This window comes from Capricornis sumatraensis, chromosome 10 (genome assembly GCF_032405125.1).
Source record: "Capricornis sumatraensis isolate serow.1 chromosome 10, serow.2, whole genome shotgun sequence".
Classification (NCBI taxonomy): Eukaryota; Metazoa; Chordata; class Mammalia; order Artiodactyla; family Bovidae; genus Capricornis; species Capricornis sumatraensis.
Genome location: NC_091078.1, coordinates 3,485,016 through 3,505,240, shown reverse-complemented (window position 1 = coordinate 3,505,240; position 20,225 = coordinate 3,485,016). Strand labels below are relative to the sequence as shown.

The window sequence follows — 20,225 nt, the reverse complement described above, 5'->3', positions numbered from 1 at the left end:
AGGGGAGGAGTTCTGTAAGTTCCTGCAGCCTGCATGCTATGATATGTGCCTGAGTGAAGAGCTCACGTTTCATGGCCTGTTGCTTCCTCTCTCTGCAGAGCCCTGTGGTCCAAGTGTGCTGGCCCAGGCCCCAGGGGAGCCCTTCAATCTCACAGCCACTCCTCGGGCCAAGCCCTCCAGAAACTCCGGGGGCTGACAGCTGCTAGAGGATCCACCTCACTCAGCTGGCTCAGGCTCTGTGGCCCCATGGCTACTGGGAAGGGAGTTCTGCAGAGCCCTTCAGCTGAAAACAGATGGCAGCTTGCGAATCTGAGCAGGGCTGGGGCCGGAAGCCTGTGCTACTGGAGAAAATGAACCACCTGGGCTCTGAGACTGCCCTGGGCGGCAGTGGCCAAGATGAGGCCTGTGCCGAGATGGTACTGTCAGTGGCCCCAGGCAAGCCCAGGCTGGGAAAGCTGATGCCCCAGAAGACTTGGTGGGAACAGGGGCAGAGCGCCTTCACAGAGGTGCCTCGGCTCAAGAAGAGGCTCGGGGGCGAGCAGGCCCAGGACAGAGAGCACAGTGGCCCTGTAGGCCAGCCTGGCCCCCAGCAGCTGACCCTCGATATCCCCAGGGACCTAACTGGCAGCACCTGCATCTCTGTGTGGCCCAGTGGAGCCTGCAGGGAGCAGAGAAGTGCCTTCAGCAAGCCAGCCAGGGGTCCAGCAGGGAGACTGGGACCAGCCTGTGTCTTTCAGGCCGGTGAACCTGCAGACGCCCTGGGAGAGCTGCTGGGACTCATCAACACGGTTGATGTCACTTGCTGGGGTCGACTTTCCAACTCCAAGCTTTTGGTGGGTGATTTCTGGAACCTGCAAACAGTGCCACCAAATGCTGCTCTCTGCGGCACTTTCCTGGGCGCCCCCACGCTGTGGCTCAAGCGCGCTGCGGTCCAGATCCCCGCGCCCCCATCGTCGCCCTCTACCAGCTCTTGGGCCGTGCTGCCCCCTACGCTCACCTCCCTGGGCCTGTCCACCCAGAACTGGTGCGCCAAGTGCAACCTGTCCTTCCGCCTGACCTCCGACCTGGTCTTCCACATGAGATCCCACCACAAAAAGGAGCGTGCGGGGCCTGACCTGCGTTCTAAGGGGCTGAGAGCAGAGGCCCTCACGTGCCCCATTTGCCACGAGTACTTCCGCGAGCGCCACCACCTCTCCCGGCACATGACTTCGCACAGTTAACAGGTGGTTTGGAGCAAGCGCTTGGCCGTGAGGCCAAGATGGCTCACAGGGCCTTCCTCTGAAAAGGCTGGTCACAGTTGTCTGCAGGGCTGTCTCCTGGGGCATTTGAGGATGAACAGCTCAGTCATAATTGGTAAAAGACAACCAGCCCCCATACGTGTTTTAAAGGAAATAAAGTTGTGAAACAATGCACTTTGCTAATCACAGGGTATGGTGAAGAATAGGCACCAAGCGCTTCTGGCATTTTCAGGAGTGGGGGCTCTTCTGTGCGCATAACTTCTGCTCCACATGGAAGCAAGTTTGGCACACCGCATGGGCTTTGGAGGCAGACAGACGTGGATTGGAATCCTGGCCCTTTCACATACTAGCCCTGAGCTTGGGCAGACTGCTCTGACCGAGTCCCAGCATGCTTCTCTGTAAAGTGGAGATGGTGGCACCTGTGTCTGAGGGATGTTGTCAGGATTATGTGGGAAGATGTGTGGCAAAGTGCCAGCACATGCCTGGCAGTGTCAAAACTAAGCAAAGAGTGCGATTGTCGTGGTCCAGATTAGTCAGCTGTTGTTCACTGGCAGAATCTCAGTGGCAAACAGTGCAGGGCCCCTGTTTCTCAGCGCTGGGTCTGTGAGTTGGCTGGTGTCGAGCCGGGCTTGCCTGATCTTCGTTCCAGGTTGCTTTTTCTCTCAGGACTCATGCTTCTCTCCTGGTTATGCCAAGAGCACAGAAGGACAAGTCCAAATACACAAACACATTTCAAGCCCCTGCTTCGGTCACTTCCACTAACATCTGCTTGGCCAAAACAAGTGGATGGCCAAACCCAAAGTTAAGGGGTGAGATGTGCATGGGGGCCAATAGGGAAGTCATGAGTGCGTGTATAATCCTACAGGGGCTGGAGGAATTGGGACCAATAATTCAACCAATCCCTGGTCCATGGTTATTCACATTCTGAATACGTGCAAATGGGAAGATGAAACAACACCCCCTCCCCTTCTAGTTCTCGGGAAGCGACCACGAAACCTTAAGGCGTGAAGCGCTGTGAGGACGGGGAGAGTTGTGGGTGCCATTTATCGTCTAATGCATGGCGTTTCAATATCTGTGCTGTTCATCCCCATTTGTCCTTATTCCTAATAATGCAAAATTCAGATCATAAACTCTGCTGAAACACAAGCTAGTTTGTGTGAAAGCCGTTTGTTGGAATTTCTTTCAAAGTGCAGTTTTGTTTTTTTTTTTTTAATTGGTTTCCACTTCACGTTCAAGATTTTCTCATTTGACCTGCAGACCTCAGTTGCAGAACTCAGGCTTGTGGATAGAAAGGAGCTGGTGGGGGTCTCTGCCGGCCGCCATCCATCTAAAAACCCCCAGACTCCACCTCTCTCCATCGCCACGTCTGGCTCCCGCCTTGCCCGAGGCAGCTGCTTGTCCCTCCTGCCCACCCTGCCCCATCCCTCTCGTTCCCACTCCCCGCACTTCCTATCTGCCCTCCCATCCACTCTCCATAGCCACCCATATATTCATTCATTTCTTGACCTCCCTGGGCATCTGGGCTGTGCCAGATTGTGTGCCAGGCCCTGTATGGCACAATGAGTTCAACCCATGGGTAGGGGTGGGGGTGTAAGCTGAGCTGCAGAGTCCAGCAAGAGCTGGTGATTCAGAAAGGGCAGGAAATGCTAGGGAGAGCGTGTTCCTGAGATATAGGTGTCTGAGGCTGCTGCAAGGCACAGAGGGGCAGAGAGAGAGAGGATGCGACTCTTGGAGATGCAATGGTGGGAAGGCATTGAAGGAAAGGAGTTTGAGCTAGGGTCCTGGAGGGCGGGCTCCGAGAAGCCCTTCCCGGGGCCACTGGCTGCAGCAGGTAAAGTGGGCTGCAGGAGCGAAGACATACCTCCTGAGGCACTGCCTCTCCATCTGGAAGGAAGAAGCAGGGTTCCCTAGAGCCGCCCAGGAAGCACCCCCGTTTCTACAGAGAGGCTTGGAGCCCAGGGGCCCTGCAGGCTGAGTCCCTTTGGAAACTGCATGGAGCTAGAATTTGCCCACAGGGAGTTCTGCCCAGAAGGAGACTGAAGCTTTGGAGAGTCTCCCCCGCCTCCTGTCCCATGCGGGGCAGGAAAGGACAGCTCATGAGTCGGAACCTGAGACTCCACATCGCGCAGCAACATACATTATGTCATTTAATTTGCATGATATGCCCTGGAGATAGACACCTAATTCCCATTTTACAGCAGGAGAAACTGAACTCCAAGCGGGCAACTGATTTTCCTAAGACTGTGGGTTCTGGAGAAGCCGTGCGAGAATAAGAGCCCAGACTGCCCCACTTGTGCTCATCCTTCCCAGCCTGCCACACGTCTGCTCGGCCCAGCTGGGCCACGTGGCATTGTGGGCAGGTGAAAAACTGGGGCTTAGGACCAGGCGTCGACTCCCTGTCTAAAAATTCAGCTGCCCCTGCCCTCCCCAGCACTTTCCGTTGCCCTTCTCTTGAGCACTTCATTTCTTGCATACTGTTTTTACTGAATTGTCTGGCCTATTGTATCCCCCATCACTAGAATGTAAGGAGTATTTGCTGTGTTTTTCACTGCTATGTCCCCAGCAACTAGAACAATGGAGGCCAAAGCAAGTGTTCAACAGACCTTTGTAGAAGGAATGAATCAGATGCCTGGTCTGGCCTCACCCCTGACAAACCAGCTTCTCACCAGGGTTTCGACATCTGTTAAGCTGCACGCACAGCTGTCCTCCTCTGGCTTGTTGGATTACTCCATAATTTCTTTGAAATCAGTTTGACATAAGTACACTAAAATAAAAAATGATTTCTAAGTAGAAATTTAGAATTGTAAGGGATCCTGCATTTCTGGTCCATCCCCTCACTTTTTAGCAATGAGCAGTGAGGCCCGCCAAGAGCTGATGTGCAGAGTGATGCAGGGGCAGGAGGTGGTGAGGTCAAGGCTAGGGCCCTTTAGATGTCTAGACCAGTGTGTCTTCCCCGGCCCACCCATACTCCTCTGGAATCTTGGCTATGGTTGCAAACAGAATGATTACTGATAGTGACCACATCACTCGTAAGCAAGAGAAACATTTTGAAAAAAAAAAATTAATAAAATTAATTTAATGAAGAAGCACAAGAACACATCTCCCAACTTAACTTTTTAAGACAGAGTTCATTGTGGTAAAAACTGATATCGATGCAAGCTGTTTTGCTAACATTCAAATTGACCGACTCCGAGGTGACTTATGGAGGCGATGCCTTACAGTTTATTAATGTGGCATTTCCTCCTTGTCTCTAGGCTGGGTTCCAAAGTCCCCATGGCAGCTGAAGACTGTCTCATCCCTTTTCTCTCCCACCCTCCTGTGTCTGCTGGAGAGCAGTCACTTTTAATCACAACTTCACTCACACTCTCTCTGCCACCTTCCATCCTGGTTAAGAGTTGGCGGGTGAAGTTGCCACAAAACATCACATCAGCAGGTATGAATTTTACTTGACAATTCTGGAGTAAGAATTGCCACATTCCTTAAATTCTCTTTATATAATTTAATCTGTTCTTCACGCCAATCCTATTCTGGTAGTATAGGCTGTCTGTCTTTTTAAAATCCCTCCCCTGTCTCTCCAGTTTACAGAAAGTTCCCCAGCACCTCACAACTGAGAATACCCTCTCAGCATCAAACGGCCTCCCCATTCTGTGTTGGGGTCTTTGCCTCCACCCTCCAATGTGCTATGGATCTTCTCCCTGGATCTCAGCCCTGGTGGTTTTCTGGCAATGTCGGCATTAGGCAGGTAACACAGGAACCACTGAGCCAATAAACAAAGTCTTGGCTTCCTTTTTGGACAATGGAAGGGAAACTACCTATAGTGGCTGGAAAAAATAGCAAATTATATTTTAATATGTGATCTCCCAAGTAGCAGCCATTCAATTAAGGTTTTTAAAAGTCCCCCAAGTGTGCTAATGAGGCTAAAATAAGACATTCTGAATTCACATCCATTTTAGTTCTCAATTTTGACCACGATCTGGTTTTCTTTCTGCTTTTCTCTGGAAGAGAAGTAAAATCTTAACAAGGCCAAGGTCCCAGATTTCTACTTCTGGCCAGTTCCTGAATCCTAGACCAGGGAGTCTAGTCAAATGGCTATAAAATTAGGTTAATGGAAGTGAGTGAAGCCCGTTGGGCTTGGGGGAGGGTGGCAAGGGAAGAGGAGGTAGGGAGGCCCTGAAACCTAGAGTGCATGATCTCTGGATGAGGGCTCCTTAGGGCCAGGCTGAACACAGGCCTCAAGCGAGGCCAGAAATCAGGACTGTATGTGACATTAGTTACCATTTATCCAGTTGTCTTTTAAAAGCTGATGGTCAGAATGGTACAGGGTGAAGGAAGCGCATTAGAGGCGGCGGCAATGGGGAGGGGCAGGAGCCACCAGATGGAGACCTTTACCTCTACCAAGATCCCAGTCTTTGAATCGACTAGGTGCTGGCCCCAGCCTTGCAGCCTTGCAATACAGCCCTGTTCCTCTGGCTGGAGGGAGAGGCCCTTACAGAGGGGTGAAAGTCAGCAGGAGCTGTCCGAAGGTGAACCCTGTATTCTTTCTTTCCTTGGGAGGTGCTGGTGCCCCCTGGTGGCAGCAGGCCTCCCCTGCAGGTCACTTCTCTTAAGAGCCTATTTGTATAATTTATTTTTTCCTAGTAGAAGTCATGTGGGCGGTCTAAAGATCGTATAGTAAGATATGAAAGCAATAGAATGAAGCTTCTATTTAAAAAACAAATTATTCTCCAATGTGTTTTTATTTGTGCCACGTCCTAGAAAAGAATTTTGGAAGGCAGTTTTGAATAGGGGTTGGGGGAGTTAGTGCTTTCTGAAAGGAGGGTTGCCTTTCTTTACGTTTAACCTTTTGTTCCCCAACCATCTCATGTTTTCCTGGAACTGGAGACAGGAAGCCAGTGGCCTCTGATACCCTTATTCTAAGCTGCTTGGATTATGCAGCTATTTTCACTGCCAGCCACCCTGATCTGCAAGGTAGTAAGGAGGTCCTTAGGCCAGGTGGCAGCTAATCCTGGAGACACCAGGAGGTGGGAGATGGGTGCCCTCCAGCGGGGACCTTGGAGACAGGTTTCCTGGCTCATGACCGTGTTTCCGGCTACATCCTTTTACTTTCTGAACTGTATCCTCTCATTGCATTAAAGCTGTGTGGGTGGGCATGGCCCTTCCTGAAACACAAACGTGTCTACGTGCTTCGTGTTGGGCCGCTTGGCAGATGCAGGCACACAGGAAGCAGGGGGGTGAGATGGGAGAGAAGCTGGCATCCTCTCCTCTGGTGCTTCAGCATGGTGCCTGGGAGCGGGGCCCAGCAACCATCCTGATGGGGAAGGCCCAGCAAGTCTGTGACTGGGTATGTCTTGGGAGAGGGGCGCACAGCCTCATCTAAACCCTCTCACGGGACATCAGTGGGTGCCTTGAGGGGCTCTCAAGCAGCGGGAGATGTGAGAAGATTGCACGGCAAAACAGTGGCCCTGGCTACAGGCCGGGATACAGAAATGGAGCAGAAGGCTGGTGGGGATTCAGGCACTGAGCCAGGACCTCAAGACAAGGGAGGGGGAGGGATGGTGCAGTTCATTGTACAGAAACAAAGTCTGTGTATGGTTGAAGCAGAAAAGGTTGTCTTGAGAGGAGCCAGGGCTTCACCCAGTGTTGGGTGGGCAAGCTGGGGGCCCAGGATGAATAGTAAGCAGAAGCAAGGAGCTGCTCAGCAAGACCTCAGCTGTGGCCAGGCACAGGAACTGCCTCTGGAGGGCGCTACTGCTGCCCCTGGTAAGTTGGGGCGTGGCCGTGCTGCCCTGCACACGTGACATCTGGCCGTCACTGCCACTCAGCTTCCCTGGGTCACTTGCTGCAGAAATTAAAACAAAACAAACATCCTATACAGGGGCCTCTGACTGGCCCAGGCAGGAACGCATGTCCAACAGAGAGCTGGAAAAGTGCCCTTCCAGGGTATCTGGTTTCATGGTGGAGGAATGGTTATAGTGGACATTGGCCAAGCATGAGATTAACTCGTTCAATGTTCCCATCCCCAGAGGTGCTAATATCTTGCCCATCACATGGAAGAGGAAACTGAGGCACAGAGATATGAAGTAAGTTGCCCAGAGTCACACAGCTGGCCTTCCCGCCTGGGCAGGCTCAAGCTGGGACCTGGGCTCTCAGCCACCTCTCTGCTTCTGAGTGAGCCTGTTTCCCACAAGTTCATATGGAGCAATTCTCTGAGCACCCAAGGTGGGTGCAAATGCTGGTGGCCTAAACGAGGGCGAACAGCCACTGTGCTGAATGTGTGGCCGCCAGTGAATAACCGCTGACGTCTACGGCTCCGAGGCAGAGTCGACTCTGCAGAGACGGTAATAATGGGTGTCCAGGGTGTGAAGCTTGGAAGGGAGATCTGCGTATGTCATCCACCCCAAGAACTGCTCCACCCCTTCCCCTATGTAAGACGTCCAAGACCCACCAGGATCTTCTCCATCTGTGGACCCCACAACACCTACAAGACACCTTGAACAAAATAAGCTATAGTAAACATCAGTGGTGCAAATCAAGGAAATCCAAATGACGTAAAAGGAAATCTCATAAAAGATAAACAACTGCTAATGATCACTATGATAGTGACTCAGGTATAGAATTTATTTCTTCTTCTTATATTTTTGGAATAATGCCTGCTGCATCTGGAAATAATGACATATGCTAATCATAGGAATTTAAGAAAAAGAGAAAGTATAAAGAAGAAAGTTAAAATATCACCCCAAATACTACCATCTAGAAGAAACCATTGTTTGCTTTAGGTAATCATCAGATAGCTATATATATAATATATATGCATGTATATGTGTGTGTGTGTGTGTGTGTGTGTGTGTATGTATGTGAAATAGAGAGAGAAGAGGGAGGAGGGAGATTCCTAGAGTGTAAGCATAGAAGGTGATCATACATTTGTCTGGATGGCAGTAGGTCTAATGAAGAAGAAGGTCAGATTACAGGATGTATGTTACTACTAAAATTCAATCATGCCCTGAATCTTTCTTGAATTTAGCAGGAGGAAAAGGAGCTGGAGTAAGATTTTGCCTTCCATGGGGGCTTTCCAGGGCTGGTTTGAGGTCTTCTAGCAGAGAAAACCCATAGGGATTGGTGGTGGCCCAGATTCTCCAGATCTCTGAAGTCTGGGAGGGGGACTGATGAAGTCCAAGCTGTTGCCAGCCCCCTGAGGAAGTCACTGTGGCAACCACAGCCTGGACTCACCAGAGGGCCAGGCAGAACTTCATCCTCAGCATGCAGTCCTGGAGCCTGGGATTCCAGGAGCAGGGAAGGGGCATGGGGGCTCCCTGTCCTCCTGGCCTCACCCTACCACGACTTTGAGCAGGGTCTTGGAGGTCTCTTATTTTTGGTCCCTGTGACTCTTGCAGAGCAGGGTTGCCTGGTCCCAGGACATCAGCCAGAGGTGTCTCATTTCCCCAGGCCACCCCTGGGCTCCAGGCCTCCTCCCACGGCTGTCCCAGATCCAGGGGAGGAGATCTTGGGCTCTGCCTGCCTCAAACTTCTCACCCTGTTAGGAGTCAGCTTGGTTGTCAGAGATGGCAGAGTGACAGGCTGCACTTGGCCGAGTTGGGCAGGTCCCCAGACTGCCACCCAGGGCCACTCTCCCCTCTGACAGCAACACTGCATGGTGGGAAGCTTCGTGGCATCAGATCTCACTTTCGGGTCCTTGGCAGAAGCAGGAGAAGCGGTCATGGGAGGAACGTGAAGGAAAGATAGACTTATCATGTTCAATTGGATTGGGAGGGTTTGGGGCAGAGAGGAGAGGATTACTAAGCGAACCTGAAGTTGTGTTCGCGTGTCTGAGAACAGCTACCTGGAGGAACACATAGCTTTTCAGCTTGATAGGCATGTGTGTTCATTGTGTACCCACGGCCTGTGTCAGGCACATGCCAGTTGGCAGCAGTAGGAGATGAGATGAGCAGGACATTCCTGTCCCTGAGTGCAACATAGCATGATGGGGACAGACATGGTCCCAGGGCAGAGGGAGAGAGGCGCTCTAATGGGGAAGAAGCAGGTGCAGGGCGGACAGAATGGGGACAGTGTGGAGAGGGAGTGGGCGCCCTGGATCTCTGGGCCCTGGATCCCACGTGGGGGCCGCCAGCTGCAGGTGGCTGCTGTGAGCTGGACTAATGTGGCATGTGCTGATGGGCCACATACCTGATCTCAGTTCATAATAATTTTTATATTGAGTATACATTGAAATGATGTGACTGTGAAGATAGTGGGTTAAAGTGCACTATTCAAAGTAATTTTACCTGCTTCTCTAAGCTTTTCTTAAACGTGTCTACTGGAAAAGGTACGTGTGCCTAGCGTCTGTGGCTCACATCATGATGCGGTTGGGCTGAGGTGGTGTCGCTGACAGCATGAGGACCAGGGGTTGGTGATTAAGAAGCATGGGTGGGGATAGATGTGGGCTTCACTTCCCTGCAGGGGATGGACTTCGAAGGGGATGAGCTTCCTGGCCCTAGGTGTTCCAACAGAAAGGATGCTTGCTGGCAGTTGGGAAGAGGCCAGATGTATGAGCTCCAAGGGTGGCTGCGATTCTAAGCCTAGCCAGAGTGCAACAGGCCCCGTTTCTGCCCACTGGGGGCCTCAGTCAGGACCTCATGCCTGACTGCCCCTTGGTTGCGGCCCAGAGATCCCGCCCCTCCCTGGCTCTGCCTATGGCGGCCCCTGCCGCGGCCACGCAGGCGTGGGCTGCGCCTCGCCCTTAGCGGAGCGTGCTGGAGCATCTCCTTGGCTCTGGCAAGGGCGGCATCTGCAGGAACAGCCACGTCAGGTGCCACGCCCACCCCTTCCCATGAGCGGCCGTCTGCAGCCCCCACTGAGCGGGCGGTGGGGATGGTGATGTACAGGTCCGTGTCGTCCACGTGGTAGGTTTGCGGCGGCTGGCAGCCCCCGCTGGTCACCTCCCCGATGACCAGTGCTCGGCCCAGCCTCTTCATGATGTAGGTGAACTCCTCTGCGGCGCCGGCAGTCAGACTGCTGGTCAGAATGACCATGCTCTTCTTGGAGCCATAGCGTTCACCTGCAAGATACAAGACCCTTCAAAATAGGGAGTCAGATCCCCACTGGGCTCTGGTCTTCTCCAGACTGCCTCGACTCCGAGAGAGGAGGGTCGGGTCTGTATCCTCATGTCTGCATGCGATTCACCACACCTTTCTAAGCCCCAGTCTCTGCATCCATAAAACGAGGATAAGGATGCCTGCCTGATCCTGAGCATGCAGGTGCTTGAGAGTTTTTTCACCAAGTGATGGGAAAAGGCTTGACCGACTTACCTGAGAGAAGGGCTAACCTGACCAGACTCTCTTTTCGCTCTGGACCCCCAGAAGAGCCAAGTTTGTGATTTAATGATGAGAACCTCTAGGATAGTGATGTCCAGTGGGAATGCAACATGAGCCTAAATGTAAGCCACTGATGTCATTTCAAGTTTTCTAGAAACCACGTTAAACAAGTAAAAGGAAATTGATAAAATGAATTTTAACACTTTTATCTAACTCCATGAATCCAAAATATGCTCCTCTCACATTTTTTCAACAATAAAATAATTGAGATATTTTACATCATTTTTTTCATAAAAAGTTTTCAAAATCTCATGTGCACGTAACACTTTACACATTCCAACCCATGTGGGGCATGTGGCTCCCATATTGAACATGGCAATTCCCGGTCTCCATGGTCTGCAGATCTGGTTTTACCTTCCAGTCTTGAATATCTATTTAAATTGAGCATTCATCTGGTCCTGATTTTTACTTAGGTTTTGTAATATTATTGAATGGATATCTTGGAAGATTGCCCCCACATGCTTGTGTGATAAGAAAATGGCAAATGAAGATTGCAGAGCGCTTTTCTGATTAGATGCACAACCTCTGTTGGTTTCCCAGCCCCTTCCTGTCAGATGGGCATCCAGGCTCCTTGGTTTTGCAAGCTAAGCAAGGGAGACAGAGCCAGGCTATCCCCTGGGATGTGAGTGGGAGGCCCGTGGTTCTGTGAAGCATAAGGCCTGTACTGCCGCCTCCAGCCCCTGCTCTGGGCCCAGGGCAGGTAACAGAAGATTCATTAGAGTTATGAACTTTCTTTAGGCAGATGTGCTGGGCAGCTGCTGAGAGTTCAGATAAGGTGGAAAGCCACTGGAAACCCACTGGGATTTGCTTATGGGCAGGGGATCCTTCCAGCTCTGCATTTGTCTTGCAGATTGATGCCTGCCATGGCAAGAATGGCAGGCATTTTGGTTTTAGACAGACCAGTGTTCAAATTACTATCATTAGCTGAGTGACCTTAGACAAGATAGCTGACTTAGAACTCATTTTTCTCATCTAGAAAATAGGCATAATGGTAAATGTTTTGCAGGGATTGAAGGTCTCATGTACAGAGTATGTGGACTAGGCCAGGGGTTTTGTATTCCGGCTACAGTTACTTTTACCTGAACCCAAACTGTCTTTCCTGGATTTCTCCGGAGCTTCTAGAATAGTAGGAAGGAAAGCCTTCTGCACGCACCTTCGAGCTGAGTAAGGGTCCAGAGCTCACTGACGGAGTCACTGGGCCGGTTGTAGATCTTGTCCAGCAGAATAGGTGGGCCTTCGTCGAAAAAGTAGGAGCACAGGGCAGAGATGGAGGAGGTGGGGCCACCGATGTTGAACCTGAAGGAAGGGAACAGTCGCCCGCTAAGGGGCGGAACCCACGGGGAGACCCTCGATGCCCCCAGGGGGCCCAGATCCTTGCCCTGCTCTTAATCCCAGGCAGCCTAAGCATGGTGCCCTGTCCTTATCTTACAGAATTCTTTGGTTGGCATTTCCCAGAGTACAAGATTCTTGAGAATAAGAGACTTTGTGGTGAAATTCTTTTAAAAAAATACTACCTAACAGACCCATTCTTTCTGTTCATGTATTGATACATTATGTGACACATACTGTATGTTACATTAAAGGCTCTGACAAGTCCTGCAGCTTGGAACTTGTTGATAAATTTCCCCAGCTTACTGACCATGGATTGCTGCCTGTGAGTGGAGCACATTTTGAGAACACTATCTTCCCAGTTCCATGCTTGCTAGTTTCACAGTACCCACTAGGCATCTTAGCTGGGATGTCCTAACATGGCACTTACTGTGGTGGAGTCTGTCCTTGACTGGTGGAGTGTTCAGAGCTGTGGGACTGCACTGGGGGTAAGGGAGCCTGTGATCATTCCAGGCCATTTGTATATGTCCCATTGTGTGACCTCTCTGGCCCCTGTCTCCTTATCTGTGAAACAAGGAGTCCAACAAGGAATGCCAGCAACTGCGCTGGCAGTGTATTAGCAATCTCTTCTGGCTGATGGTCTAGGATGGCCTGGATGGGCTCAAGGCCCATGACTTCAGCATCTGAACCTCCAGACTGTGGTTTGGAAGGATCTTTAAGCAAAGCAAACCTGTGGGCTGGGTCTCCTCTGTAAAAAAAAAAAAAAAAAATGTGGACTACACTGTTAAGCTGGTGAAGGACGGGAGGCCTGGCATGTTGCAGTCTATGGGGTGGCAAAGAGTCAGATACTGAACAACAAATACAGTTAAGCAGGAAGAGATTGAGCATGAGGGTCATTTGGATGTTCAGTAGAGCCTTTGAAGGATAAAGTCATTAGGGATGGCACAAATAAGTTCTGACATACCCAAACCCAAGCCCTGGGAGTTTCTCTTCCAGGGAGGAGAGCCCACCTCTGTGATCTAGCGCCACCTAGTGACAATTAAGAATCACAACAGTATTGTGAACCAGCAACCAGAGTTCCCTCTTAGTCAATCCGGCCCCTGGGGATGGGGGCAGTGTCCACTTCCCTGGGGAGCAGACTTCCCTCCTCCCAGTGCCCGTGGAAGATGCCCAGGGCAAGTCCACTGATGGTCCTGGAAGTGAGGAGAGGGCTGGCCACTACACACGGGCATTCTTCTACCCATTACCCTCCTAACTCCCCTCCCCCAGCTCTAGGAAGGAAACTCACCTTGTATGAGGCATGCCTTCACAGAAGCAGATGCTGAAAGCATCCCCTCAGCAATCATTTTGTGATGTAAAGAGTTCTTTTTGCAACAATAGTGGCTGAACTGTAAAATTATGACTGGGCCATTGGGTTTATGATTCTCATCACCAGGGTTGTCCTGCACTGATTTTGTAAGATAGGAGACTCAAGCACAGGAGAAGGCCTAGCTCTCCCAAACACGGCTGATCATCGGAGTCACTTGGATGATGCTTGTCAAATATACTAGTCACTAGGTCTCACCCCTGGGGCTTTGGATTCGCAGGGATTTGAATTCAGAAGGACCCTGGAATCATTATTTTTAAGGTCACCCTTCCCCTCTCTCCTCACTTAATCCTATGACCAGGGACATTTGGGGACCACTGGACTAGTCCAGTGCTTCTCAGCCTAGAGTGCACATTGAGGCCATCTGAGCTTAAAAAACTACCTGTACTGGGGCCCCACCTGGCCAATTTAACCAGAACCCCAGCTAGCTAGCCAGGCTCCCCCCGGTCCTGTGCTGTGCCCCAGAGTCCTTTCTTCCCTACCCTGCTCACGGCTTTGACTGTCTACAGCAGCTGCCCAGGCCCACTGACCTCATGTCGACAATCAGAGCATCCGTGTGTACAATCTTCTTCCAGACGTGCTCCACCAGCAGCTCGGAGACCTGGGTGAGCAGCTCACCATCCCCAAACATGTCAAACCTCAGGTAGCCAACATTGCCCTCCAGCACGTTAGTGTGGAAGGAGAACTTGATCAGGTCTTCAAAGACTTCAGGGGAAGGGATCTGAAAGAGTGGGAGGTCAGCTCCATGTCAGGAAAGGAGAGATTTGAAAGCTCACTTATTTTTTTTTAGGGGTTTGATTATTTCTTTCTTTCATTACTGATCATGGTACTTAAACGGACAACCACCTCTGCGAAAGAAGAAAGTCCACGTCCAACTCTTCTATGGCTGTGGTTCTCTGTTCTGCCAAGCCCCACCTGGCATCTACTCCCTGTCACTTCTGCCAGATACAGTGAAAGCTCAGATTTGAAAGTGGGTGCCATGGGGTTCCTTTACATCATGAGAAATATTGATGGCGCGGGAAGGGAGCTAACATTTTGTAAGGAAGTAGTAGGTGCCAGGGCCTTTCCTGATGGCACCTGGAAAGTTAAATGGGTAGTGAACCCGGGATGTGAATCCCCTGTGTGATCAGCAGCCTCCTTACAGGGAATGCTCACACGTGCCAGCTCCTCAACCTGGCATCTGAGTTGAGAGACCCAGGCACAGTCTCCACTCTGACTTGCCTGAGCTCCCTAGATACTTTTTGACTCTGAGTTTATCATCCTCTCCCTCCCCGAGGCAGGGAGGGAAGGCATGAACTACAGGGCTCTCGAGTCTTTCCCAGGGATCCGGACCTGGCCTGAGCACAGTGTAGAAGTTGCTGTAGAGAAGACACTATTATCCTCATCTTTTAAATGAAACAAAACAAAACAAAAGAACCGAAGCACAGAGTGGTTAAGTAACTTGCTGGGGCTCATGTAGCCAGTAAGTGGTAGAGCTAGGATACACCCCTGCCGAGTTCAGGGCCCCTGCCATCCAGACCTTGAGCTGACCTCAGTCACAAGTTCCTTGGCTCCAGGCCACTCTCCCGGGTGCTCCTCCAGGCCTCAGTCCCCCTTTCGGTAAAATGAGATAACAGTCGGTAGTAGATGCTTTCGGTGCCTCAGCCCTCGGGTGTCAGCCACAGCTGACAGGGCCCTGCCTCCGGCACCCTTGCCTTTTTCTACTTCAGGATCTTCTCCAGGCTGCTCCAGAGCCTGAGCGAGTTCGTGTTTGGGGGTGACTTTCAGCTAACAGAGGATGGAGCTACTGAGTCCCGTCTGCAGAGGGACAGCTCCAGGAGACACTCTTCACTCTTGTCAGGGTGCTTCTGGACTCTTCAGAAACAACAGCCTCAATAATAGACTCACCAGCTGGACTCCATCCAGTTCACCCTGCTCCCTCACTCCAGCTTCAGCAAACATCTCGCACATCAACTGCCCGCACGCAGGCCCCTGTCTCAGGTCCTGCCTTCAAAGGAACCAGGACAAATGCTCCCTGCCTAAGTGCTGTGGCCATGAAGTGAAAGAGCAGACGATAAAGGCCGTGGAGAGGTGTCGTAAAGCTGTTTTGATGGAGCTCTTTGTTGACAGGAGAGCTTGCCGAGTCTTGCTGTGTACTTTGGCCCCTGATCTGCAGAATTTTTCTCTTATTCACCCTGCAGCAAACCTCCTTAGCCTTGATTTACCCAGATCTGCAATGCTGACTTCAAATATTTTGACCACACAGCTTCGCTCAGAATTTCCCATTCTGTTGGCCCTTGTATCTAGGTGCACACTCACCCAGTGTGACACCTTTATGAGACAGTACTTGGCACTGGGGGAGGGGAGAAGGCAGTCAGTGCCCCACCAAGGCAGCCTCACCTCGGGAGTTGTCTAGGCTGGGCGCCAGCACCCCTGGGCCTGTCCCCAAGCTCCGTGTTCTAGCTCCAAGGCAAATGTGAGGCCAGGGCCGCTGCCTGACTCCCTGTCTCCATCCCCCCGACTCGTTCACAAAAACTACAATTCCCCCAAGGCAGACAGGTGACGTGGATGGACACTAACCCCACATTTCTAGGAGAGGAACTCATGGGGACCTCATGTGACTTAGCAACCTCTTTCTCTAACACCAACAAAGAGAAGTTCTGCGAGCTCTTGCCTTCTACCCGGACAAGAGGGAAGCTCCTTCTGTACTAGCGTTTTCAGCCTGAGCTTCTGTGAGTACCGATGTTCTACAGAGGTGCTCAGGGACCTCATGGGCACGAGGAGTGGAGGACAGGGTCAGAGAGAGGAAAAGATTTGACTGGTGAAAACTTTCACACGAAAACAAGTCTGGAAGCCATTGCCTTGAAGCCTGCACAGAGCCCTGGATGTGTGGACAGTTGATTGGCTCCCTCGTGGGACCACGTGGGACCAACCCCCCTTGTGACTCACCTGCATGGGTACTATTCCAGGAATGCGGTCTTTGGCATCCTCAGGGATATGGGCTGTCTTCAGGTGTGGGTCCCCAGACAGCACCTGCAGGTCAGCCTGCAGCAGCTCGGCGAGGGCGGCTTCTGAGGTCACCCTGGCATAGCGGCTCTGCAGACCACTCAGTTTGGCTGCCATCTCGACTCCCAGCTCAGGGGAGGCGTAGTTATCTGCTACGAGCTTCCCAGCTGTCTGCAGCACAGTGGGCACCTTGGCACGCAGGGTCACTATGTCCCGGGCTGTGGAGAGGGCCACGCTCATGGGCACAGTGATGTCCGGCTCCACCCCAGCCAGATCCCAGGCCTCGCCGGTGCTGGCACTCATGGCCATCTGTGTGGGCATGGAGGCATATAAGGGGCTGCTGCCCACCTGGTAGATGCCCACGGAGAGTGCCCCTCCAGCCGTGGGCTCCCCAATGATGGTGGCTCGCTGCAGATCCTTCATGGTGTGAGCGAAAGCCTCAGCTGCGGAACCGCTGGTGTGGCTCACCAGGACGTAGAGGTCCTTGCGGGAGCCGTAGCGCTGGCCTGTGACGTGGGGCAGGGTCCACACCTCTGTGACCCTCGACGTGGCCCTGTCAAACACAGAGTAGAGGTGCTGGCGGGGCTCTGCCTCAAAGAAGTAGGAGCAGAGCAGCGGCACAGCCGTGGAGTAGCTGCCGGGGTTGTAGCGCAGGTCGACCACCAGCGCGGCCGTGTCCACCAGCTTCCGCCACACCAGCTGCACCAGCTGCGGCCCGATGGCCTTCACCGTCTCCAGCTCAGCCATGGCATCGAAACGTAGGTAGCCCAGCTGGCCGGGCAGCACCTCAGTCTTGAACAGGGCCTCGATGAGATAGGAGAGCTCCTCCGGGGAGGGGACGGCGGGAGGTGGTGGGGGCACCTCCTCAGCCACCATTTCACCGGGGCTGTGGAACACCAGCAGACGGTGGTCCCCAGACATCTCCTGCAGGTCGGCCGTAAGCTGGGAAGCCAGCGACTCCAGGTCCACCGCTGTGCGGTAGGCCCCCTGGGCCAGCTTGGCACGCAGCAGGGCACCCATCTGCCCCACGACCTCTGGCCGAGCGTAGTGGGCCTCCAGCAGGTGCCCCGTGCCCTCCACCAACTCCCCCAAGCTTCGGTGGAACTCCAGCACTTCCTGGGCCCTGTCTAGGGCTTCCTCGGCCAGCACGATGGCGTCGGGGACCACACCGCCCCCCAGCCAGCACTCGCCATGATTGTCGATGAAGGTGAGCACAGGCACCGTGAGCACCAGGCCGCCCTTGGGCGTCTCCAGCAGGGAGACGGTGTGTGTGTGCAGCAGGCTGCCCGCGGTGATCTCGCCCACCAGCGTGGCCCAGCCCAGCGACTGCATGAGGAAGGCCAGCTCCTCGGCCGCGGTGGCCGTGCGGTGGCTCGTGAGCAGGTACACCCCGCGCTGGCTGCCGTAGGGCCGGCCCAGCAGCTCCGTCTGGCTGAAGTGCTCCTGGGTGACGTTGGTGCGCCGGTCGTAGGTGGCGAAGAGGCGCACGGGGCTGGCGTCGGGGCTCTGGAAGTGGGACAGCAGCAGGGGCACCGCAGAGGACGGCCCCCCGGGGTTCTGCCGCAGGTCCATGATGAGGTGCTCCGTGTCCTGCAGGGGCTCCCACACCTGGCGCAGGATGTACGGGCCCAGCACCTCCAGGACAGAGGCATCAGCAAAGCTGTCGAAGCGCAGGTAACCCACGTTGCCCGGCAGCACAGACACCTGGAACACGGAGTCCACCAGAGCCCGTCGAACAGCCTCGTCCTCGGGCACTTCGGGGACCGTCTCTGGAGGTTCTTCAGCCTCCTCCTCAGGCCCAGAAGAGGCTTCTTTGGGTCTGACCACCTGCACCTGGAGCCTGGGGTCCTCAGACACAGCCTGCAGGCCAGCGTTGAGCTTAGTGACCAGATCCTCCTCGGAGACCACTGAGGACAGGTCCGTGGTGGCCAGGTGGCTCAGCAGGGCGGGCACGCGGTCCACCAGTGTGTAGTACTCGCGCAGCGCCTCCTGAAGGCGCTGAATGACTCCTGGCAGGGCCCGGCGCAGCCTGAGAACGGCCAGGGCTTTCTCCAGGGCCTGCTCGGCTGGCGTCCCCACACAAGGCAGCACCCCGCTGCCCTCCCACGTCTGGCTGCCCTCACCCAGGGGCCCCAGGGATCTGGACACAGGCACCGTGAGAAAGAAGTCGGACTGGCCTATCCTCAGCTTCTGGAGGTCCAGAGCCCCCCCAACAGTCCGCTCGCCCACCACGATGGCCCTGCGCATCTGTTTGAGGATGTAAGCAATGTCCTCAGCCACGCCCCCCGTGCGGCTGCTGGTGAGGACCACCACATCCTTGTCGGCGCTGTACTTCTCTCCCAGGGCTTCAGGCAGGGTCCAGATCTCAGTGGTTGTATTGGAGGGGCGGTCGTAGATGGTGTCCACATGCAAGACTGTGTTCCCCGGGTGCAGGTAGGAGATGACGTAGGGCATGCCAGAGATGTGCCCCCCAGTGCAGTGCCGGAGGTCCAGCACCAAGGCGGAGGTGTTCATGAGCTTCCTCCAGACGTTGGCCACCAGGAAGCTCCTCAGCTTGCTCATCACCTCCTGGCCCGGGATGTCGTCCACCCGCAGGTAGCCCACATTGCCTTCCAGAACCTCATGGCGGAGGCCATCCTGCAGCCCTGCAATGATTTCCTCTAGTGTGAGGTTCATGAATGCTGGAGCTCGTGGGGGCGCCTCGAGGGTGCTGGGCTCATAGGAGATGACCAGGCGAGGGTCATTCAAGGAGCTCTGCACCCCAGCTGTCAACACATGGGCCAGAGTCTGAGGGTCTGAGATAGACAGAATCTCGTGACTTTTGATGGCCTGCTCGATGGCTTCCTGCATCCCCATCAGGTTCTCTGGGAAGCAGTAGTTATCCAAGAGGACCTGGGCCATGTCCAGCACCAGGCTTGGCTGGAAGAGGTGTGCGGGACCAGCCAGGCTGCAGAGCAGCATGGGCAGGAGCAGGACCCATTTTCTCACCATGGGGACGTGAAGGGAGGGCTGGCTCCTGCGCAAAAGCTCTCTTGACACCGTGAGCAAGGCAATAGCACTCCCCTGTGCAGCTGCCTTTCTCGCTCGTCCTTCTCAGCTGGCGGACAGAAGGTCTGGGGCTAAATGCAGGAGTTGGGGTGTAGCTTCCAGCCCCAGTAAGCCTTTAATCCTATCTAGTTCAAGCTCATCAGCCCTGGGGACTGGGGAGAAGGGGCGGAAGTGGCTTGACCCAGAGGGTGTGTGGAGGTCTCATCTGGCTGCACCACCTCTGGTAGAATAACATGAGTAACTTCCGTGTGAATTCCTGCCACATGCCAGGCTCTGTGCCCCATACTTTATACGCAGACGGTTTCCATCCTGCAAAGGAGAGCTATTAACGTGCAAGTAAATAGCATTTCCCCTCTACGCTGGATGACCCACACCCTGGAATTAGGGAGAACTCACTGGAGATCTGGTCCTGCCACCCTCTACTCTGTGGCCTTAGGGAAGTGTCTTATTTATTGTACAGACTACGTGAGAAGACATGGGTGGGGTGCTTAGCATCAGGCGAGAAGGAAGCACTAAATTACCGATGAGGTTTCCGTGTTAGATTGTCTCTCGATTTCGTAGCTGAATAAACAGAGTTCAGTAGCTGCCAGAAGCCCGCCGTCCTAGGTGTGAGGGGGACGTGAGAGCAGCCGGAAGGAACCAGGGGGGCCGTAGTCACTCAGATCACGCCGAGGTTGAGTCTAAGCTTCTATCTACGTCACGGCTTGAAGTTGTGCCCTTGCCTAGGGAACTGAAATGGTGCCCCATGACAGCTCTCATGTGACAGGAACGAAATGTCTGGACTTCATCACGGGGCATGGGGAGTGGGATTGGCGATTCCAGGGCAGGAGAAGTTAGCTCTGAGATATAACAAGTATCCATTCTCCTGACTAAAGAAGACGCCCCTCCTGG

General features: G+C 53.5%; 2 protein-coding genes across 2 annotated transcripts; one reads left to right on the top strand and one right to left on the bottom strand.

Moving 5' to 3' along the window:
- The first annotated feature begins 246 nt into the window (after positions 1–246).
- ZNF488 (zinc finger protein 488) lies at positions 247–1,220 on the top strand. Its single transcript, XM_068981724.1, is given in 2 exon segments — positions 247–301; positions 304–1,220. Coding segments are annotated over 2 exon segments (972 nt in total).
- Positions 1,221–9,811: 8,591 nt separating this feature from the next.
- On the bottom strand, positions 9,812–19,277 carry RBP3 (retinol binding protein 3). The gene is made up of 4 exons (XM_068983180.1): positions 16,230–19,277; positions 13,832–14,022; positions 11,760–11,902; positions 9,812–10,290 (listed from the first exon to the last, which is right to left on the bottom strand). Exons 1-4 carry the CDS (start codon positions 19,275–19,277, stop codon positions 9,812–9,814), a joined length of 3,861 nt encoding a protein of 1,286 aa, XP_068839281.1.
- Between the last annotated feature and the right edge of the window lie 948 nt (positions 19,278–20,225).